General features: G+C 35.1%; 1 protein-coding gene across 4 annotated transcripts in view; it reads right to left on the minus strand.

Annotated features, from left to right (window-relative positions):
- LOC126966870 (homeotic protein antennapedia-like) overlaps positions 1-19,720 on the minus strand; it is a 254,008-nt gene that overhangs the window by 12,031 nt on the left and 222,257 nt on the right. For all 4 annotated transcript variants that reach the window (XM_050811152.1, XM_050811150.1, XM_050811153.1 and 1 more), the window contains one exon: positions 9,742-10,595. In XM_050811152.1, coding sequence (XP_050667109.1) covers positions 9,742-10,402 — 661 coding nt within the window. In that variant the 5' untranslated portion in view covers positions 10,403-10,595. The remainder of the gene's footprint in view (positions 1-9,741; positions 10,596-19,720) is intronic.

The following is a 19,720-nucleotide window of genomic DNA, read 5'->3' on the forward strand; positions in this document are numbered from 1 at the left end:
AAACACTTCACAAGGTAGCTCATTCCACAGCTTAGTCATATGTAGAAGAAAGCTCCTTGAAAATGAAGCAAGCTTATCAATAGAGGCCACAGAGAAACAATTGTGACTTGCTTCCATGGGAAAGTTTAAACACTACCTAAAAACCAGCCAAGAGCGAGTTTAATTTACGTAGGGCAGATTCCGTACAATGCCAAAATGCAATATTTTATTCAATTGTAGTATGTTTTACAATAGGAACTCATACCGAAAGTAAATGATCTACCATTTCTTTTTGAAGACCTAATTGATATAACTCTTATAAGTTTTCCTGTAATCTACAACAAAATGAACTATATTTTTATTCCTAATTTTAGGGTCAGTATATTACTCGTAATTGAGACCCTCATTACGAGCCCTTTTATTTGATATAATACGACGCAGTTAAGTTTGCAATACTTTCTTTTATTTCTTCTTTCTTTTAATTTTGTGAATATATATTTATTTGCTTTGCACATCTGTGCAAATCCGTGTTGTTGGGTTATAAGATTACACTATCCTACCAAATTTCACCTGATTTGGTCCTGTAGATTCGGAGAAAATCGGCTATGTCATACGGACAGACACACAACCTACGAGTGATCATACAAGGGATCCGTTGTCTTATATTATATACAATATAGTACACTCAGCACAGAACCTGCTCTCTATGAAATCAGTGTAATTTTGTTATTAATTTTTTATTCGATTTGAAACGCTTTACAAAGCTAAATGGAATTTTAATACCACATAATAAGTTCGGCTTCATCGGCTTAACAGCGGTTAAAGTTTGATTGGCGTTCTATCTCGACGTTTAATTAATATAGGGTAAAGCGCGCTCCGCTTAAGGAGCGAGAGAGACAACGCTATATGAAAAAACGAAAAAGGAATAATGTTGCCAAGCTCTGTTTACGAAATCTCCCTAATATTGTATGGTAGATATACCAAACCGTTATTTAGATTTCTTTAGTCCGATAATCTAAAATCTCTAAAAATAATTATCATAATATGTAATTATATTTTAAAAATTTATCTACATAACTAGTTTTTTAATAAATAGAGCTAAAAATATTAACAGTAAAATTACTTCATATCCGTAGCACAGAATTCTATAAAACTAAAAATAGAGTGGCAATTTAAAACAATATTAATTTGAAATATAAATAGTTTAACTCGCTTCAAAAGAGCGTCACCTTAAACTGCTTATTTGAGTCGAAACTTAACTTTGACATTTATATTTTTTTATTGAAAATAAGGGACGAGACGGGCAGTACGTTCCGCTGATGGTAAATAATACGCCCTGCCCATTACAATGCAGTGCCGCTCAGGATTCTTGAAATACTAAAATTATGAGTGGCACTACAATTGCGCCCGTGACCTTGAGACATAAGATGTTAAATCTCGAAAGTAATTTCACTAGCTACGGCGCCCTTTACACCGAAACACAATGATGCTCACACATTACTGCTTCACAGCAGAAATATCCACCGTTGTGGTACCCATAATCTGGCCGGCATCCATGTTAAATAAATGTTAGTAAAAATCCAAAAAAAATATCTGACTTTATGCGAAAAGCACATAATAAAAACATTTGTGGTTTACGAAAATTTTCAATGGCTGAGAAACAAACCTCTTAGACCTCTAGAAATACAGGCACTTTTCATTTTCTATCTAGTAATATACTTGCAGGTTAGCCCTCAAAAAGGTCACAAACAACTTTATTTTCAGCTTTGATTTCCTTTGATTTATGGAATGTGGCAACTCACGTGGCAACACACGATTATGAATGTGTGTAACATCATTTCCCGAACAATACATATGTGTGAGTTATCCTTCCTCAGACATAAATTAATGGGGTTTGGTTTGTTCAGATGAGGGTATGTTATTATGAGATGTAATGGTTATTTAATAAGATACGTAGGAATTTTTGTTAGTAATATGATTTATTTGCACATGACTAAATAAAGTGACGCATTTGATTTTAAACACGATACTTTTGGCTTGATTGCAATAAAAAATATACTAATAAGTATTTTGCCGAACCTAAAATGCAAACATTGTTTATAAACAATATTTTCACATATATATTCCTAAAGATAATTATGTTATAATTTTAAACCTTGCCATTGAAAGAATATTGCAATATTCGCGAAAATTAATTATATCATTTCACACAAAAATTAATTACACTTGAAGTTATTATACTTAAGGTACTGTGTACTTATTTCAATATGGCAATGATGTAATTCTGTTATAAGCGCCATCTATTGATATGTAGTATAACTATTAAGTCGAATAAGCCTTTACGTAGCGCTGACACGTTGAATGTACAGACTGCAAGCTTAAGTTTAGTGGAATGTAGAGACCTCGCTACGAATCTACGGAGAGCTTATAAGCTTAATGTTACGTGTTGGATAACATTTCACACATAATGATATTTATCACACATTTGTACTTTTAAAATAACACTTTAATTAATGCATTTAATAAAATATTGGGTATTGCTCGCAAACAATTTAACTTTAGAAAAACATCAAATTATATAATATTAGGTTAGGTAATAGTGATGATAAAAAAGAAACCAATTGAAATATAAAATTTAAAATGCATAAGTTTATGAAGCGAGACTTTGGAAATTAATTCATTTAGACTTTGAAAACATTTCTCTCCAATTTGTCAGTTTTTAATCAATAATGTATTAATCTATATGGTTTTGAAAACATAAAATGAGTTCTTTATCGGAAAGTTAATAATTGATTATATGCACAATTAAAACGTTACGGATACTTTGATGTAAGTATTTCGTAGGAAGGAGATAAAAGACATTTTAGTTAAGTTACTACGTCATGTTGAAGATATTTTATTATTCATTTTATTGCGAAGAATAAAATAATAATGATTAACACTGCACTTCTTCTATAAAGGTTTAATTAAAAAAAATGTTAATCTTATCATTCAACTGCAGATTATCTTAACAACTGCATATGTAATATTATGATAATATTATTAACACAGAAAAAAGGAATTATTGCATAGACTTACAAAATAGCGTACAAACGAACCGTGCGAGTGAGAAGAATATCTCTAACGGAGATACAGCAAGTGGGAGGCTCCTTTGCACAGGATGCTGCTAGATTATGGGTACCACAACAGCGCTTATTTCTGCCGTGAAGCAGTAATGTGTAAACATTGTTGTGATTCGATCTGCAGGGCGACGTAGCTAGTGAAATCACCGGGCAAAGGAGACTTAACATCTTATGTCTCAAGGAGACGAGTGCAATTGTAGTGCTGATCAGAATTTTTCGGATTTTCAAGAATCGTGAGCGGCACGACATTGTTATAGGCAGGGCGTATTAAATACCACCAGCTGAACAACACACACACTGACAAATCAAAATTGGTTACGCACTATCAAGCTATCACGTCGTCTTACCGCCGTTCCCAATATACTATCTACAGAAAGAGATAAGTAACTACCTTCTACTGTCAGTAATTAGGTGTCAATAATCTAAAGCTGTCCCAATATATCCGATAAGTCATATTTATCGTCTTATATTGAGACGCGTGAATTGCAATTTCCATACAAACTTCGATCGCTGGTAAGCTATACGTCGTCCCATTGACAGACAACGTGTACGGATAAGGTTAGTTACCGTCGATATGTTTATTGGGACAAAAAAGTCAACGATAGTTACGATTTTTATCTCAAGTAGGAGATAGACTGAATATTGGGAACTGCCGTAAGTCTGTGCAATATATCTGGCATAAGTAAGTTAAAAATAAATGAAATTATTCGTATCTAAATATATTTTATCGAAACAACAATAATATTAGTCTGGAAACGCCATCACTCAACGTCTTGAAACCACGACAAGACCGGAAAGTTGGCGGCAACAAAATTAGAAATGTATTTTTACTTCACCCCTCTGAATAAAAATCTTTATGCAAATAATAGCACGTGTAAATACAAAGGGAAGTTAGAAAACGAGGGAACGATTTACAAATATCTTGTGGAAGATTAAGATGGACTCAGACATATATATATCTAGGTGACAGGATCTCGATTATTCTGCTGTTCCAAAAAACTTGTTTTTTAATTACTTGTTTCGCAATATTTCTTAATTCCAGAAGGAGGCTCCTTTGCACAGGATGCCGGCTAGATTATGGGTAACAGAACGGCGTCTGTTTCTGCCGTGAAGCAGTATTGTGGAAGCATTACTGGGCAAATGAGACTTAACATCTTATGTCTCAAGGTGACGAGCGAAGTTGTAGTGCCGCTCAGAGTTTTTGGGTCTTTCAAGATTCCTGATCGGCACTGCATTGTAATGGGCAAGGTGTATCAATTAGCAGCAGCTGAACATCCTGCTTGTCGTCCGGACATCTAGACCGAACCGGGGCTACAGCTTTCCGGATCACCCAATGTCCCATATGAGCTATTATGGGCTTGTATATAGTGGCGAAATTTACCTTTGTTTTCTAATATTATTGTCGCTGTTTCTCATTAAAACACGGATAAAACTACATTTCTTAAACTGAAACGTAGCTAGATCTGTTTCACGCCCCCGAAATCCCCTGAGTACTAATACTTATGAAAATCGTTACAGACGTTTCCAAGATTCAAATTATATGTATATATACAATAATTGCTCGTTAAACGATATAAGATATATTCAACTAACAACGAAATGTAAAACCTCAGCATTATGTCCTGGGATGTCATAATCCAGACATGTTTCCCATGACATTTCCATATGTCATGGGAAACATGTTACGGTATTGTCAAACTTAACACAAAAACTATAATAAAATATAACATCTCTATAATATACATAACTAATTTGATAAAGGGTTATCAATGTAAATTTGACATAAATCTACCTTAAAAAGTGGTTAAACACCACTGCACTGCGAAATATAAGTTTTTTTTATATAACAGGGGCTTGATATAAAGTAAACAAATCAGTCGACCAAAGTCAAGAAATGGATTGCCGTCTTTTGAGATGGGAGTGTTTTAGAGTTGAAAGTTACTCAGTTTTATCTCATAATTTCTTTGTATATGATCAACGTAATGCAACTCTATCCTAAAACAACTGTAAAATGTATATTCAACATTGTAGGTATCAACAAAGTCGCGAATGAGCCAGTAGTGGTAATAATATATAGTCTTTTCAACGCATTGTATACTTCCGATCTATTTAGAATTGAAATGAATGAATAGAAAAGGAAATAAACCCCTCGAAAAGTTCAATCTCAGGAGACATTCGTCGGCGTCATTGTTACAAACGACCACGTCTAAGTATCGATCAAATGAGAAATCTTACAATAGAATTTATCTCGCACGTGTGAAAGGGTCGTGATTACGATTACACACAAGTTGATAGAATTCAACTTTTCCTTTGGTTTATTTTTTTATTTTTATTAAAAGCGTATAAGCGCGAGCCTTTGCCAAGATTTTACCAATGATACTTCTTCAAACTGAGTTCAATAAAACTCAGTTTTACGTAAACGAGTTCAGACGCCAGTCTTGATCTCGATTAAACATAAAGCAATTTCATCAATATCTTTTGAACGTGTTAACATAAACTTGTATGAAAGAAGAGAATAAGAATGTATCCAATACCCGGAATCAATAAGCATGCACAAAATCAAAATTCAAAATTCCTCACAATATTTTTCAATACACTGAAATGGTACAAGAGGGGACAATGGTACAATTTTGGGGTTATTTATTCGAAAATCAAATAAACAAATTAAGTATTTAAAATATAATAATTAATATAAAAATATAATAATAAAATAATATTTGCTTTCTCTATTGAAAGAAAATGAAATGTTCTTACTAAGTAAGTACATTAAATAATCTAAGTAAAGATTAAAGAAAATTTAACAATATTTGATATGTAAAATTCAGTTAGTCAAACACAATTTTTAAAAAATAATTTATTGTTTGTAAAGAAATATGAAACCACGATTTATTTGTAATTGCAAAGCGTTTGCCGGGCGATTTGAGCTCTCAGAAGCAACCGTGGAAAATCTGAGGCAGGCACCAAAACAAATTCACGTATTCAATCATCGGCCGCGCACAAAAGCCTTGAGCTGATATCTGAACAATGAAATGTAACAAGTCGTCTATCCACCATTGTGGATGGCGGCTGCCCCCAGCCGCGCACTTCCCACCCCCGTGGGGAGTGCGCGGGGGGCGAGGGGATTCCATTACATTTCCATTTCCACCTCAATTCGTCGACTTATCACAGCCTACCTTTGGACTAGGCGAGTCTATCTTTCTAAGTCATTAGCTACTCGAGGTAACATAGATATAGGTGTAGTATAGTGAAAAGGAACCTTTTCAATGTATTGTTTTTAGAGCTACGAACTACTACTATTACTATTACTAAGAGTTCATAGTCTGTTCGTATGTCTGTCTGTCAGCGGGCTAATTCTCAAAGACCACAATAGTTAAGCAGCTGAAAATGAAGGTCAAGTTTAAAATGGCCGCCATGCAAGTAAAAAATAGTTAACAAACAAGTTAGATACTAAAATATTCCAGTCATTTGATGGCAGAGTAATTTTATCAGTGGTAGGCTCCTTTGCTCAGGATGCCGGCTAGATTATGGGTACCACAACGACGCCGTCGTCATTTCTGCCGTGAAGTAGTAATATTTAAGCATTATTGTGTTTCGGTCTGAAGGGGAAGCCTACTACTAGCTAGTAAAATTACTGATTGCAAATGAGACTTGACATCTCTCAAGGTGTCGAGCGCAGTTGTAGTGCCGTTCAGAATTTTCGGGTTTTTTAATTATCTTGAGCAGCGCTGCACTGTAATGGGCAGGGCGATATCAATAACCATCAGCTGAACGTCCTGCTCGTCTCGTCCCTTATTTTCATACAAAAAACCCTAAACAGATGATTGGATTTGGTAAGGCTAAACCATTGGACGCGGTCTGAAAGCGGACTATTTTCAATGGTATATCGCATTCTTCATCGCACAAAATTATTATTATTACAGTCCGGACCATACGTAGTACGATGCCGGACCAATTGGTGTAAGGCGCCCTGCGGACCGTTCGATGGTCAAGCGATACCAAATCCCACCATGTGTAAAAAAGATGGCCAATTTCAAAATAGCGCGTATTATAGTTAAAAAATGTTTATATATAATATAAGAAAGTACTGTTAAAACATACAATTTTTCTGTTGTTTTATCTGTTCAGTAACTACTCTATGTGACCGAGTCAATGTCACTATCAAACGGTCTCATCCCCGATTTACAAGTATAGCTTAAAATTTGCAACTGTATTACTTATTATACTCTAAAATATTAATTTATATATTATTTTACAACATTCATAATATTGTCGCGTCTAATTTTATTCACTACTAATGACCCAGTCACTTATTATGCATTACTTTAACTTTTTTGTTTGCGAGAGATCTGAATGAAACAAACACTAGGAGCTTGCTACAAAATGTAGTTAAAATGACATCTAAATAACCATTTCTGAGATTAGAGTGTACAAACAAACAAACAGACAAAAATTCTTATAACTATTTTTTTGGCCTCGGATACATAAGGACAGCCAGTATAATAAGTTATTATGAAAATGAGGAATTAAATTAAGTATACAGACACGCCATGTCTATGATTTTATTATTTGTATAGATTGGCGGTCCTAAATAAAGACATAACTAAAAATACTCACTTAATATTAAGTATTTAATAAATATTTATTTAGTATTACGAATTCCGATTGATTGCTACAGAATTGAAAGTAATCCATCATGATACTGGATACTGGAGAAATGAAAATAACTTAAACGCAAGGTTTTCTTGGCAATAAATCAATCGTATTTCTAAATAATTGGCTAAACGATACTTTAGGTGCTTACAGTATAAATACACAGTACAGGTACATACAGTAGTACAGGTATTAATTAATGTAGGAAATAGGACATTTTTCGTGGCATCTTTTGGCTTCGTTTTTTCTCCACGATACATGAAGATAACTAATGAGCAACTATTTCTAGTGTTGGCTAAATGAGTTTCAAGTAGGCTCTCGGCTGGTGTTCTTCATTTGCTAAATACGTTGTCATTAAGCCATTTTGTTTTTAAATAGATTGACAAGATAATGCTTAGTAAAAGGTTTTTTACTAGCCATGGAGGAGTCAGTATGTTGTCCACTCATGCTCAAGTTTTAACATAAAAAAGGAACTAATTCTGCAATATTCAAGATCTTAGGAAAGGTTACCAATATGTACGACTATTTTGGAAAAGTTGAAGAAAATTGGGAATGAGGTGAAGTGAAAAAGAAAGTTATTGAAAAATATTAATAGCACTTTTCAAGATACAATAAAGTCTGCATGTTTTGCAAACATTCATGAACAATTTGATTAATACAAAAACTTTAATTCTCTGGGCTTGTAGACGAAACCCTAAATTTACGATAAGATAATTAAGTAACCAGCAATGTATTTAAGACTAAAGCAAATTAATAAAATACCAGCGGCTGCATTTGATACATTTCGTTTGTGGTATTGTACCGACAACCTTGATTTAGCAAATATATAATAACAAAAAATACCAATGTACATTTTAAGAGATATAGAATAACTTACTATATTATTGTAAGTCACTCCTTATAACATGGGATAGGTTCTAATGAAAGTCCCATCGATATCCGATCAATCGTTTCAATCGTAACCATATTAAACATTAATACATTGAAAGCTGTTAATTACAAACAGTGACTTCAATTTTGTTTATATAAATAGAATAATAACGTGCTTTACGAATATTTATGAGAAACTGTGTTCCTGACTATTGTTGACAAACAAATTAGATACCAGAACATTCCAGTCATTTGTTGGCAGAGAGTACAAAGAGCAAAGTTGGAATCCATCACGGCGTTCGAAATTAATTAACTTCGATAAACTTTGCTTCCAAGAGCTAGACATAAATTGGCAAGTTCGGGCTGGCAAACGTTCCACGGATAAGGGTTATGATGTGGGTCATGGTGTACAAGAAGAATAGAGGAATAATATTAATTGTCTTATGTGATATTTTAGGATCACTATAAAATTACTTTATGGCCATTTTAAATGAAATGGATAAATTTTTTACTCTAAGTCACGTACCTACTTATTTTCGTTACATAATTTGCAGATAGATCACACTAAAAAAACATCACTCGAAAACACATAATGTCAGCTTTTCAAATTTCACGTGGGTTATTTTGTATAATATTAACCTTGAGAGTTATTATATGAAATATGGATATAGCTGCACTGAGTCACTCGTGAATTCAAGGCTATTCTGCGAACGGTAATAGCTCTGTCGAACGATGAATCTAAACTAAAATTAAAAGCAAGTTTAAAGTGATGCTAATTAAAATAGACCCTAAATCAAGAAGACCACTCATAAATCTAAGACAAATTCAGAAACAGTAGGACACGGTAGCGCAACTCGAGGGCGTATTGTTCGCTGTCGGTGTCACCTAAACAGAAGGTGAACGCTATTGTGTCGGAAGTTGTAAATTTTATGAAAAGTAAAATTCCTTTTGAGCGTTGGTTAAGCCCATAAATAATTCCGCACAGAAGGAATTTCATTGTTTCTGGCACTCATTGTTTCTCATCAATAGGAGGCGAGAATGCCTTGCGGATTTTTGTCTCGGTACCTGACCGGTATTGCGAATTAAATGTTTCACTTTTAATTTCTATAACGGAACTTACCGAACTGACTTCTCATCCACGGGTACAGCGGGCTGGGTAGGGAGGCGTTGGTGTTGGGCGGAGGCTGCTGCGGGGGCGCTTGCTGCGCATGCATGGACTGCTGGTGCATCGGGGGCATCTGCGTCTGATGCTGCATGTCGTCTACAGGATACATGAGGTGTTGCTGGTGCGGCGGCACTGCATGCTGCACCATATGTTGTTGAGGATGCATATGATGTGGCATTTGCTGTGCTTGTTCTAAAGGCGGACTCCCGGGAACTCCCCCCGCGGTTGCCGCCGCTGCTTGGAGCTTACACGACGTATACACCGCTGGCGTCGGTGGCTGGTGACCGTTCGGTCCATAGCCATCCGTTTTCGGACCCATATGGCCCATTTGTGACGGACTATCAGGTCGGTAGCCGTTTTGTTCCATTTGTTGGTAATACCCCAATCGATCGTATGGGGGAAATCGAGGATAGGGCATGCCGGGCGCCGGTTGCGCGGGGTAATGGTGCTGCGCTGGCCTGAGCTGCTGGTCGCAGCCGTCCATCTCGTGGCCTTGTTGTGGCACGGCACCGTAATGCGCATGCGCCTGTTGGTGGTCATGACCTCCGCCGTTTCTCATATCTGGCATGTAGGCGTTAGAGAAATATGTCATGCTGTCGCAGTTGTTAGCACTCATGGCGGGGCCGGAGCCCGCGAGGCTCGCGTCCGAATCTTCCGTCGCAGATTCTCGGCCACCAGGGCCGACACTAACACTGAATTCCTTTCACCACAAAAACACTTCGGATTCCATTCACTACACAGCAGCAATCGAGGCTGAACTATCACGGGCTGCAGACGGACGGTGTCTCCTCATCAGAATCTCGATAAATCTGCAAAGAAAGTTTATTTCACTTAGTTCATCTATTAATAAACTAAACTTTAGCACGTTCAATGGTCAGGTGTGTATCAACCGACTCAATGTTTTCGTTGGCGAGCCGAAAGGTTAATACGTCATTATCATCACACGCAGACATTGAAGTGGCCTCAGACGCTCAGACTAACATTCCTGGTGGCATCTACACATGTTCATAATAAACCTCATAAACATTTAAGTTAAGCCCTATTAGCATCAACCTAAATACCTTGGTCCCCATGTTTCACATAAATGTGACGCATTCCTGAATATGAAAGATGTCCGTCTTTGTCTTGCTCGAGGAAGCGATTCCTCAGAAGCGAGACAAGAAGTTGAAATACAGTCACGTCTCGTTCGACATGTGGCTGACCTGTCGTCATATCTGTATCACTGATATTTCCCAACAGTTGACGGCGCATGAGTGACAACTCCGACATAGAACTGCGACATGGCTTCACAACGACGTTAATTTGTGTCGAGAGGCCTGCTCTTGCAGTAATAATAAAAACATTATCATGAGATCTTGCTCTACTGGTTCTAACGTATAAAATTTATTACGTGCTTTATGTGACAGCTACTGGAATTAAAAAATGAACACGTATTTATATGGACAACAACAAGCAAACAGCTCTGGCAACAAACTACCTTAAACGTTCGAGTAAAATCACATCGCAAAGTTTTTGATATGCTTTGTTAAGTTTTATGTAGAGTAAAAAATCTACATAGCAAAGTACTCATCAGTAGCTCCCGCCCCTTGAACGGAGGGAAGTTATTTAAAACTCAAAAGTGCAGGCTTCATTAGCGACGCTTAATGATAGCGGCGTCTCTCTAGACAATATGTTTCTTGCATCTGCAACTTAGATAGCTGTATAAATATCAGTTAAACCAAATAGCATTTATTTTGATTGAAAATATCACAGGACTGTTTACGTTTTCCTTTCAGACTGATGATTGATAGCTTCTTTCAAGTCATCCTGATTATTATATATCGCTCCACAACTCTAATAAGACTTTATCGAAAATAAATGTAATACGTTTTAGTCATTTGAATTTAATAGGGTTATATATTCATAAATATTTCTTGGTAGTATTACAGCATGTTGGAATTGAAAGGCTCGCTCGGAAAATTTGCATTTGAGGGATGAACAATTTAAATTTACGATTTCGCCACCCCTAGCGGGACGACCCTCGCATTTTTTTAATTTTCAATTTCAATTTACATTCCAGCAACTAACTTGTGTCCGAATTGCGTACCTACATTTATAAATGTAAGTATATATACATAACTTAATTTGTAGGCATACAAATTAAGTTAAGTGATTCTGTTTAGACCATTTCGGTCTTATTTTGATTCATTATAGTTTCTTGCTTTCAATTAATAGTGCTGTTTAGGACTAAGGAAAATCTGTTCGTCCTTATTTACTTCAGGCTATTTATGTGCTCCTAATCCAATTCCTATTTTTTTTGCTAATAAGTTCTACTATTTTATACAAAAGACCAGTAGACGAGCGTGGGGTCATCTGATAATAGGTGATTACCGCCGCGCATGTTCTGTAGTAGCAACAAACTCTTGCAATTACGCTAACTTCTCTTTTCATGAAATAAGAAGACAGTTCACGGGCAGTGATCACTCGTGCTTTCAAGTGATTTCTATTAAAAGGGCGCATCCACTAGGAAACACCGCTAAAGGAAGCTCATTCCACAATAAATACTAAGTGATCTACAGTTAATAGCTTCAAGGCATTTGAGAGATACCAACCAATCAAATGATTCGAGATGATACTGGAGTTGCATAGCATCCAAGATGAGAGCCATACATATGTGCAGCTGAACCTACCTAGTTATGAATGTTATATTCTTCAAGTTTTTCTGGAATAATATCATGATTACATATTACATTTACCAGATGAAGTTAATGATTCTTTTTATATCCCGAGTTATTATAAATCCTATCAGGAAGTTACCACCTGCATTCATTAGTTACGTAGTCGGTCTTGTCTTCGGGGAATTTTTTATGATAATAATAGACGAGTCGAGCAGTATGTTAAGCTGATGGTAATTGATACGCCCTGCCTATAACAATGCAGTGCCGCTCAGGATTCTTGAAAAACCTCAAAATTTTTGAGAGGCACTACAACTGCGCTCGTCACCTTGAGAGATAAGCCCCATTTGCCCAGTCATTTCACTAGCTACGGCGCCCTTCGGTCCGCAAAACAGTAATGCTTACACATTTCTGCTTCACGGCAGAAATAGGCGCCGTTGTGGTACCCATAATCTAGCCGGCATCCTGTGCAAAAGAGCCTCCCACTGGTTTACAGTGAATGCAAATAGATACAAGTAATGCATTCGTTACTATTTGAGTTTTTTTTATTAAGAAACAATTAAAATTAAGTACTAAACGATTAATGAGTTCAATTTTCTGTGCTAGGAAACACATTATTGACCATTTTTCCATACAAACGTTCTCAACACTAATTATCTCCTAGGTTTTGAAATCTACATCAAAATTCAATTTCAAATAATATTAATAGCGTGATTATATGTGTCTCTCTTATTAAATATTTTAATTTTTGTTAGTGCCAGAGTACTTTAAAAGTGCTTACAACTTTTTGTGCCAGTGTGCTGTTTTATAATTCTTAAATCTGAAAAAAGCCTCACCTAAAGTAACATAGTATTAAGACTCGTTAGCTTACAATTTCCCTCTAGAAAGACAAATTACAAAGAAAAAATCATCTTAAATTGTAACCTTGATTCAAATCATTGACATCATCCTGCATTGATAAGGCTATATTTTAAGTATACAAGAATAACCTACGCATTTAATAGTTTAAGATATACCTTATTACCTACTGCTAAGAAAAAGCATTTGGGCAATCTCGGGTACCGTAAATATTATCTCTACATTTTTAATACGAGTGTTCTAATGCTTCTAGCCCGCAATTACGGGTCAAGATAAAAATCTCTGAACAGACCCCGCACAGGGAACATGTCTTTAAACTGACCGACGAGGAAATTAACAGTCTTACGTGCTTTTGATAGTTTGATAACCGCCTTTGATTTATTTCAAACTGGTTTGACTCATATGTGGGCCGTAGGTTTCTCATGTATCTGATGGCTTCTAGGTAAGGTGGTATAATGGTGTATATGACACTTATGGTGATATTAAAGGTTTTATTGTACAATGAAATAAATTAATGGTAGATTACAAAGCTTACCATTAGATGACCTAGATCATACATTCTAATAAATAAAAATTAGGAAACCGTTGCAGAGTTAGTCTTATTCTTCTCGGTGGCTGATTTTATTTATATAAGAGTGGGAAAACAGACAATGGATCAAGTGATGGGTTGACATCCGCAACAGCAATCAAGGGATGCGTTACCGGCCTTTAAGGTGGTAGTATGCTCTATATTGGGAAATCAATTGGTATTGATTCCACAAAGTGGCTGTGCGAGAAAAAAAAAACTTGCAAAGCGCGCGGTTATAGAATCCCGCGTCAACATGATTTTGAACTCCTTAACTTTGATTTTATTTATATTTCTTATGTCAGTCATTATCGTTTAGGGATGGAATCACCTTCCGCGTCATAATTATTTAAATTGCACCGCCTATACAAAGAAGAAGCATATAGGTTTGCTACATTCATGTCCACTATATTTGTGAACGGTCAGTCGTTGCCTGATAATAAGAATATTCTTGCTTTCGTTGGGTAATAATGAATCTATGTACTCCAAAAATACAATCCGATGTAGAAAAATTTGTAATAGACCTCGCGGGGAACCGACCCGTAACTCTTTACCAACACGAGTCAAGCGCCAAGCGCATGCCAATTCAGAAGACGACCTTCAAGCGCTGATGATGATCATAGTCTAGATGTGATGGGAAACACTCAAATCGTGGTAAATATCCCGTTAGTGCGTAATAATTTCGTAATAAATCTTATTAATTTCAGTATAAATCATAGAAAACTACGCCGCTATAGTGTGAGCTAAATTAAAACCAATATTAATATAGTTTCGCGTTCCGCGGCCCTCACTTCACGGTTGTTAATCAAACGACGATCAAAGAGTGTATTTCGGTAAATATCCGACGCCTGTATTCATCATTTCCACTATTTGTCAATTAGAGTTCTATTGTTGGCATAAAGTGGCCCTGATTTATTAGTGTGTCGTGTTCATTAGGTAATTTTTGATTAACTATACGACACTAACGTTTAAATCTATCTAAAGCTGTATTCGAGTATATATTTATTAAATAGTTTTAAATTAAATGTATATTTATAAAATAGTAAATCCCAACTATCTCCATGTTCGAGTTTTAAATTATTTTTGGTTGTAAATCTTATTACGAATATTTCAAAATCCTCTAATGGTAGGGCGGCACACACCATTTTACATACACTTACATCCGAAAGATTGTTAACGAGTTGCTTCAAGCCACCTATTTTCACTAAACCTCAACCTTAGCAAGGTGGTAGTAAATGGTAAACATTTTTACTTTGATATTCATAAGTATCGTGTTTGAGACTAAAATAAATAATGCATTATTTCGGTGATATTCTATTAATTGGATTCCGATGATATCCTAAATAATAAAATAGATGCTAGAGGCCTACAAAAAACTTATATACATACAATCACGCTTCTCTCATTGGGTTAGCAGAGATCTAGAGTATCAAACGCTATACCGAAGTCTTCCATTTGACCCGTTGATTTATGCGTTCCTGGTACTGGCCGCTTCCAATTGTTTCACACTTTAATACAAACTATGTTATTCTTGGCAATATAGACCATAACTGGAATCTGTTCTTCTTTTAAGAACACCATAGGTCTTATCTTTCAATATAAGTATATATTATGACTTTAACACTTCACCACATTTGCGATATAAATTGGTAATAATATCTCATTTATAATTTAGTTTCCATCCATTTCAATTAGATACATCAGGAAATATTATATATACTATATACATATTATTTAGTAAGTACGATCCTATTTGTTTTGTACAATCTATTAGATTTAGAAACATGGAATTCCATTTATTTTTCTGACAACACATAATTCAAAAGCAGGCAACCCAAACGAATCTCTAGAGGAAATTTGCAACTGTATGACGTGTTGTGAGTGAATTTCTATGTCCCCGCTAATTACACGGCCCAAGTTGGAAATTTAATTAAGGAACTTATGTAATTATCGTTTATACACGTCAAAATTTTTAATTTTCGGGCCTGTTCATGCGTGATTAGTCATATTATATCTTTTTTATATTTATAACTCACCTAGCAATAATTCCTCGGTCATCTGGAAGGCAAAGCCTGGGTGGGAACAGGGGGTCATAATTAAAGCTAGACAAGAGTGTGACGGTAGGTATTTATCACGGAGTGTTCCGTGACGAGCACTTTGACATGTCACAAACCTGGATATCATCCTCACTATTTGCATGTGTCCAACCAAACTATGATATGAGTTTCCTTGCAGTCTTTAAGAGGATACGACATGGGCACCTTGAAAAAAGCGCATACACATTTCTAAAAGTCTGGCAATGCTCCTAAGGTTCCTCTGGTGGTAGGAGGTTGGAGAATGTCACCAGCGGTGATCACTTAAAATCAGGTGACCCGAACCGTACGCGCGTTTATTCTCCTTCCATAAAAAAGAGATATCTGTCAACATAAAAATTAGTAATGTAGGTACTTAATAAATAAAACTGATTACTTATTGTACAGCTATTAAAAATATTTGGTACAGCTGCTATTGAAATAAACTTGGTTTTATTTACACAATGGATACATTACATTTTTAAGAAATTGAAAAATACGTATTTCGTCGATTCTTATAATTAAATACTACAGTATCCATTAAAATAAAAAAATAAATATTTTAACTCAATATCATTGAGTTAAGTTGATAATATAATAAAACATTGTAATTTTGGAACAGAAAAAATATTGAAATTGGGTTAGCATAACAGCGCCATCTCTTAATTTACTTAAGAACGAACACGAACTAAATGAGCTACTTGAAACATTGTGTCCGTCAGGAAATGTGGGACAAGTCACATTCAGATTAAAAACGATGCGATCACAGCGGCATCTACACTGTCGAATTTTTTAAATTTAAAAAAAGGGTTTTAAATACAACACAAAGTTTGCAATATAATAATCTGCAGAGAACTTATTTTATTAATCTTAATTTATTCTGTTTACATTACTTAACATATCATTTTAATACCAATAAGTGTAAATGGTATATTAATTATTAGATAGGTACTCAGATATTGTTTTAATACATACTTTAATATATTTTATACCTGGTAGTTGTTGTTTTAAAATCTAAATGTTAGTTGACAAGAGGAGACAGAGGTGTCACTACGAAATCGTAAATCACATTTGCGCAATATAACAATTAGCTGGTATGGTAGCAATGTTAATTAAACTGCAATATTATCAACGCCAGACCGGAGACATGCCACAAACATAGTATTATAAATGTATTATTGTTGATTGTGCAAGTACGTAGTGTACCTAGATAGGCGTTAAATTGAATTCTCTGGCGTCTAATTGAAAGTTTGATTTGATTTTTTTATTTTTGATGAATCTTTTATTATTATTGATTAGTATTTTTCAGAAAAGGGTCAACTGATGCTAGGTGGTCTACTATAACTCTATTTACATATCTACTTAAGTGCTATCGATCGATATTTTTTTTAGCCTTTGTCTTGCAATGGACGTCTTTCGGCTAATACTATGATGATGACAAATTTAATGAGTTATTAATTTAGTAACTTTATCACAAACTTCAATACATAAGAAGATTGATACTAAGAGGATTGGAATGAGCATAAACTTATTTAGTTCTACTTTTCTATTTCGTGAAAGCTCATAATAATTGTGAGTTTTGCAAAAGAGTGCTGGTGGCGATGATGACTTCCCATCACAGGCGAATAGTACGCTAGTTTGCTTGTCTTTAAAAAATGGTAGGTATTACATTATGACTTTATCAATGCAAATAAATATCTTTAAAATTCTGCATTTGGAAAGGAGTTTATAATATGTAGAGCTATTATAAATTTATGGATATTTTTTTATTTTATGGAAAAGCAGAACGTACATGCGTACAGGACACTGGTGTAAAGTGATCATCGCCACCCAAGTTCTTTTGCAAAACCAGAGGAATCACAGAGTAACCAGCCTTTAAGAAAGGTGTACGTGCTTTTTTTGAAGGTACCCATGTCATATCGTGCTGGAAACAGTGCACAAGGAAGCTCATTCCACAGATTTTTAGTACCTACGTGGAAGAAAGATCCTTGGAAACCACACTGTGGAGGACGGCCACACATCCAGATGGGGGCAAGATATCCTTACTTGTGGCGTGTCGTGTGGAGGTGGAATTCTGTGGCAGGAATCAGGTGAAACACTCCCCGCGATAAATGCGGTTAAAGACACAGAATGAAGCGACGTCTCTACGCAACGCCAAGTGACCCAGCCGTTGACATAGCACAGAGTCCCCAACAATTCGACTGCTCTGCGTTGCACGCGGTCAAATGAATCGAGCTGATACTGGGGTGAGGAAGACCCGAGATGAAAGCAATACTCCATATTATGTGGCTGGAACTGCGCTTTGTAGAGCGCTAGAATGTGAGTATTGCCTTGCTCTCATTACTTTTTTTTGTTACGGTATTTTTCTGGGCTATTTAAAAGTCACCGAATATCTACCACAGCAATCGATACTGCAATGAATTGTTCGATAGGCAGACAATCATAACATTCGATGTAGATAAGTTGCCATTCCTAGTACGGTTTAAATATTATGTATACTTAAGAAATAAGAAAAAAGACTTTGTTTCTAATTGAGCTTTTCGAATAGTGCTAGTCCTGTCACCGGCATGATAATGACGTACCTACCTAATAATTGAAATTTTAAGTTTTCTCATCTATATTTTATTTCTTATCATAATGTATTTATCCATTTAAATAAACAAAAAAGGTGGAAATTTCACTTTATATGATCCATAATATGCTTCAAAATAAAACACTGACCATTGATAACTTTAAATTTTTCAAGATTCAGACGTCTAAAATAAGGCTTTCGCAATGTTCTTCATTCATAATCAGCGAAAAGTTGTTTCTCCAAGTAGCGCTATGATAATAATATAAAAAATAAATCGGGCACAAAACACTTTACATCATAGGTACCTAGATGGAATTGAACCCAAGAACATGCACGTGAAACATTGATTTATAAACCATGAATGTTGATTTTAGTGACATCTCTGTTACAGTTTAAACATTGAATGATGCCACAGGCTAAGTAAAGACTGACATGAATGAAAAGTTACACAGCACTAACTTTACAATCTCTATTATGTTTTAATTATATCTATATATATACTCTCTACTGTATTTGGTATTATTACTATATAACGACATCAGCATAATAGATACTGAATTCAAAATATAAAAACCTTTTTAGTTCGTCTGATGTTAACTTGTTCGAAGTTTATATGTTCTTATGCACATGGATAAAATTATCTCCACATGCTTATGGCAATCATCACATTAATCAATATAAAATAGTTGAGACGTGATATAATATTTTTCTTTATTATAATGTAAAATCATATGGGCTATTGTAATTATATTACATGTTTATTGTTAAGCTTACGTATTTCATTACTCAGTGACATCTAGGGAGGAGTAGCATCAACAACTATATCAATTTTGGACATTTACTTGCTACTAGATGGCGCATATAAACTTATACGGTCCACTGATTAAAATAGACAAGTAGATATATACATTTTGCAGTCACACTTAGCAGTATCATATTATAATTTTAATTTGTTTAGTCTGAGCACGATAACTCTTTTTTTCGTAATAAAAACAATCACAAAATTTCTTATTTGAAATTTATAAAAGCGTCGAGCGTGCTTTAGTTCAGAGTTCACACTAATAAGACAATTTTATATATTATTTATTCCTATCTCAGGTTGTAATTTATCTTATAAGAATTAATTTGCAAATACTGTATTTACTCTAAATTAATTTTGGTGCGTATGTTCATACAATTAAGTGTTCACTTTATCTTAATTCGAACAATATCA

Source organism: Leptidea sinapis, chromosome 11, assembly GCF_905404315.1.
Source record: "Leptidea sinapis chromosome 11, ilLepSina1.1, whole genome shotgun sequence".
NCBI classification, from domain to species: Eukaryota; Metazoa; Arthropoda; class Insecta; order Lepidoptera; family Pieridae; genus Leptidea; species Leptidea sinapis.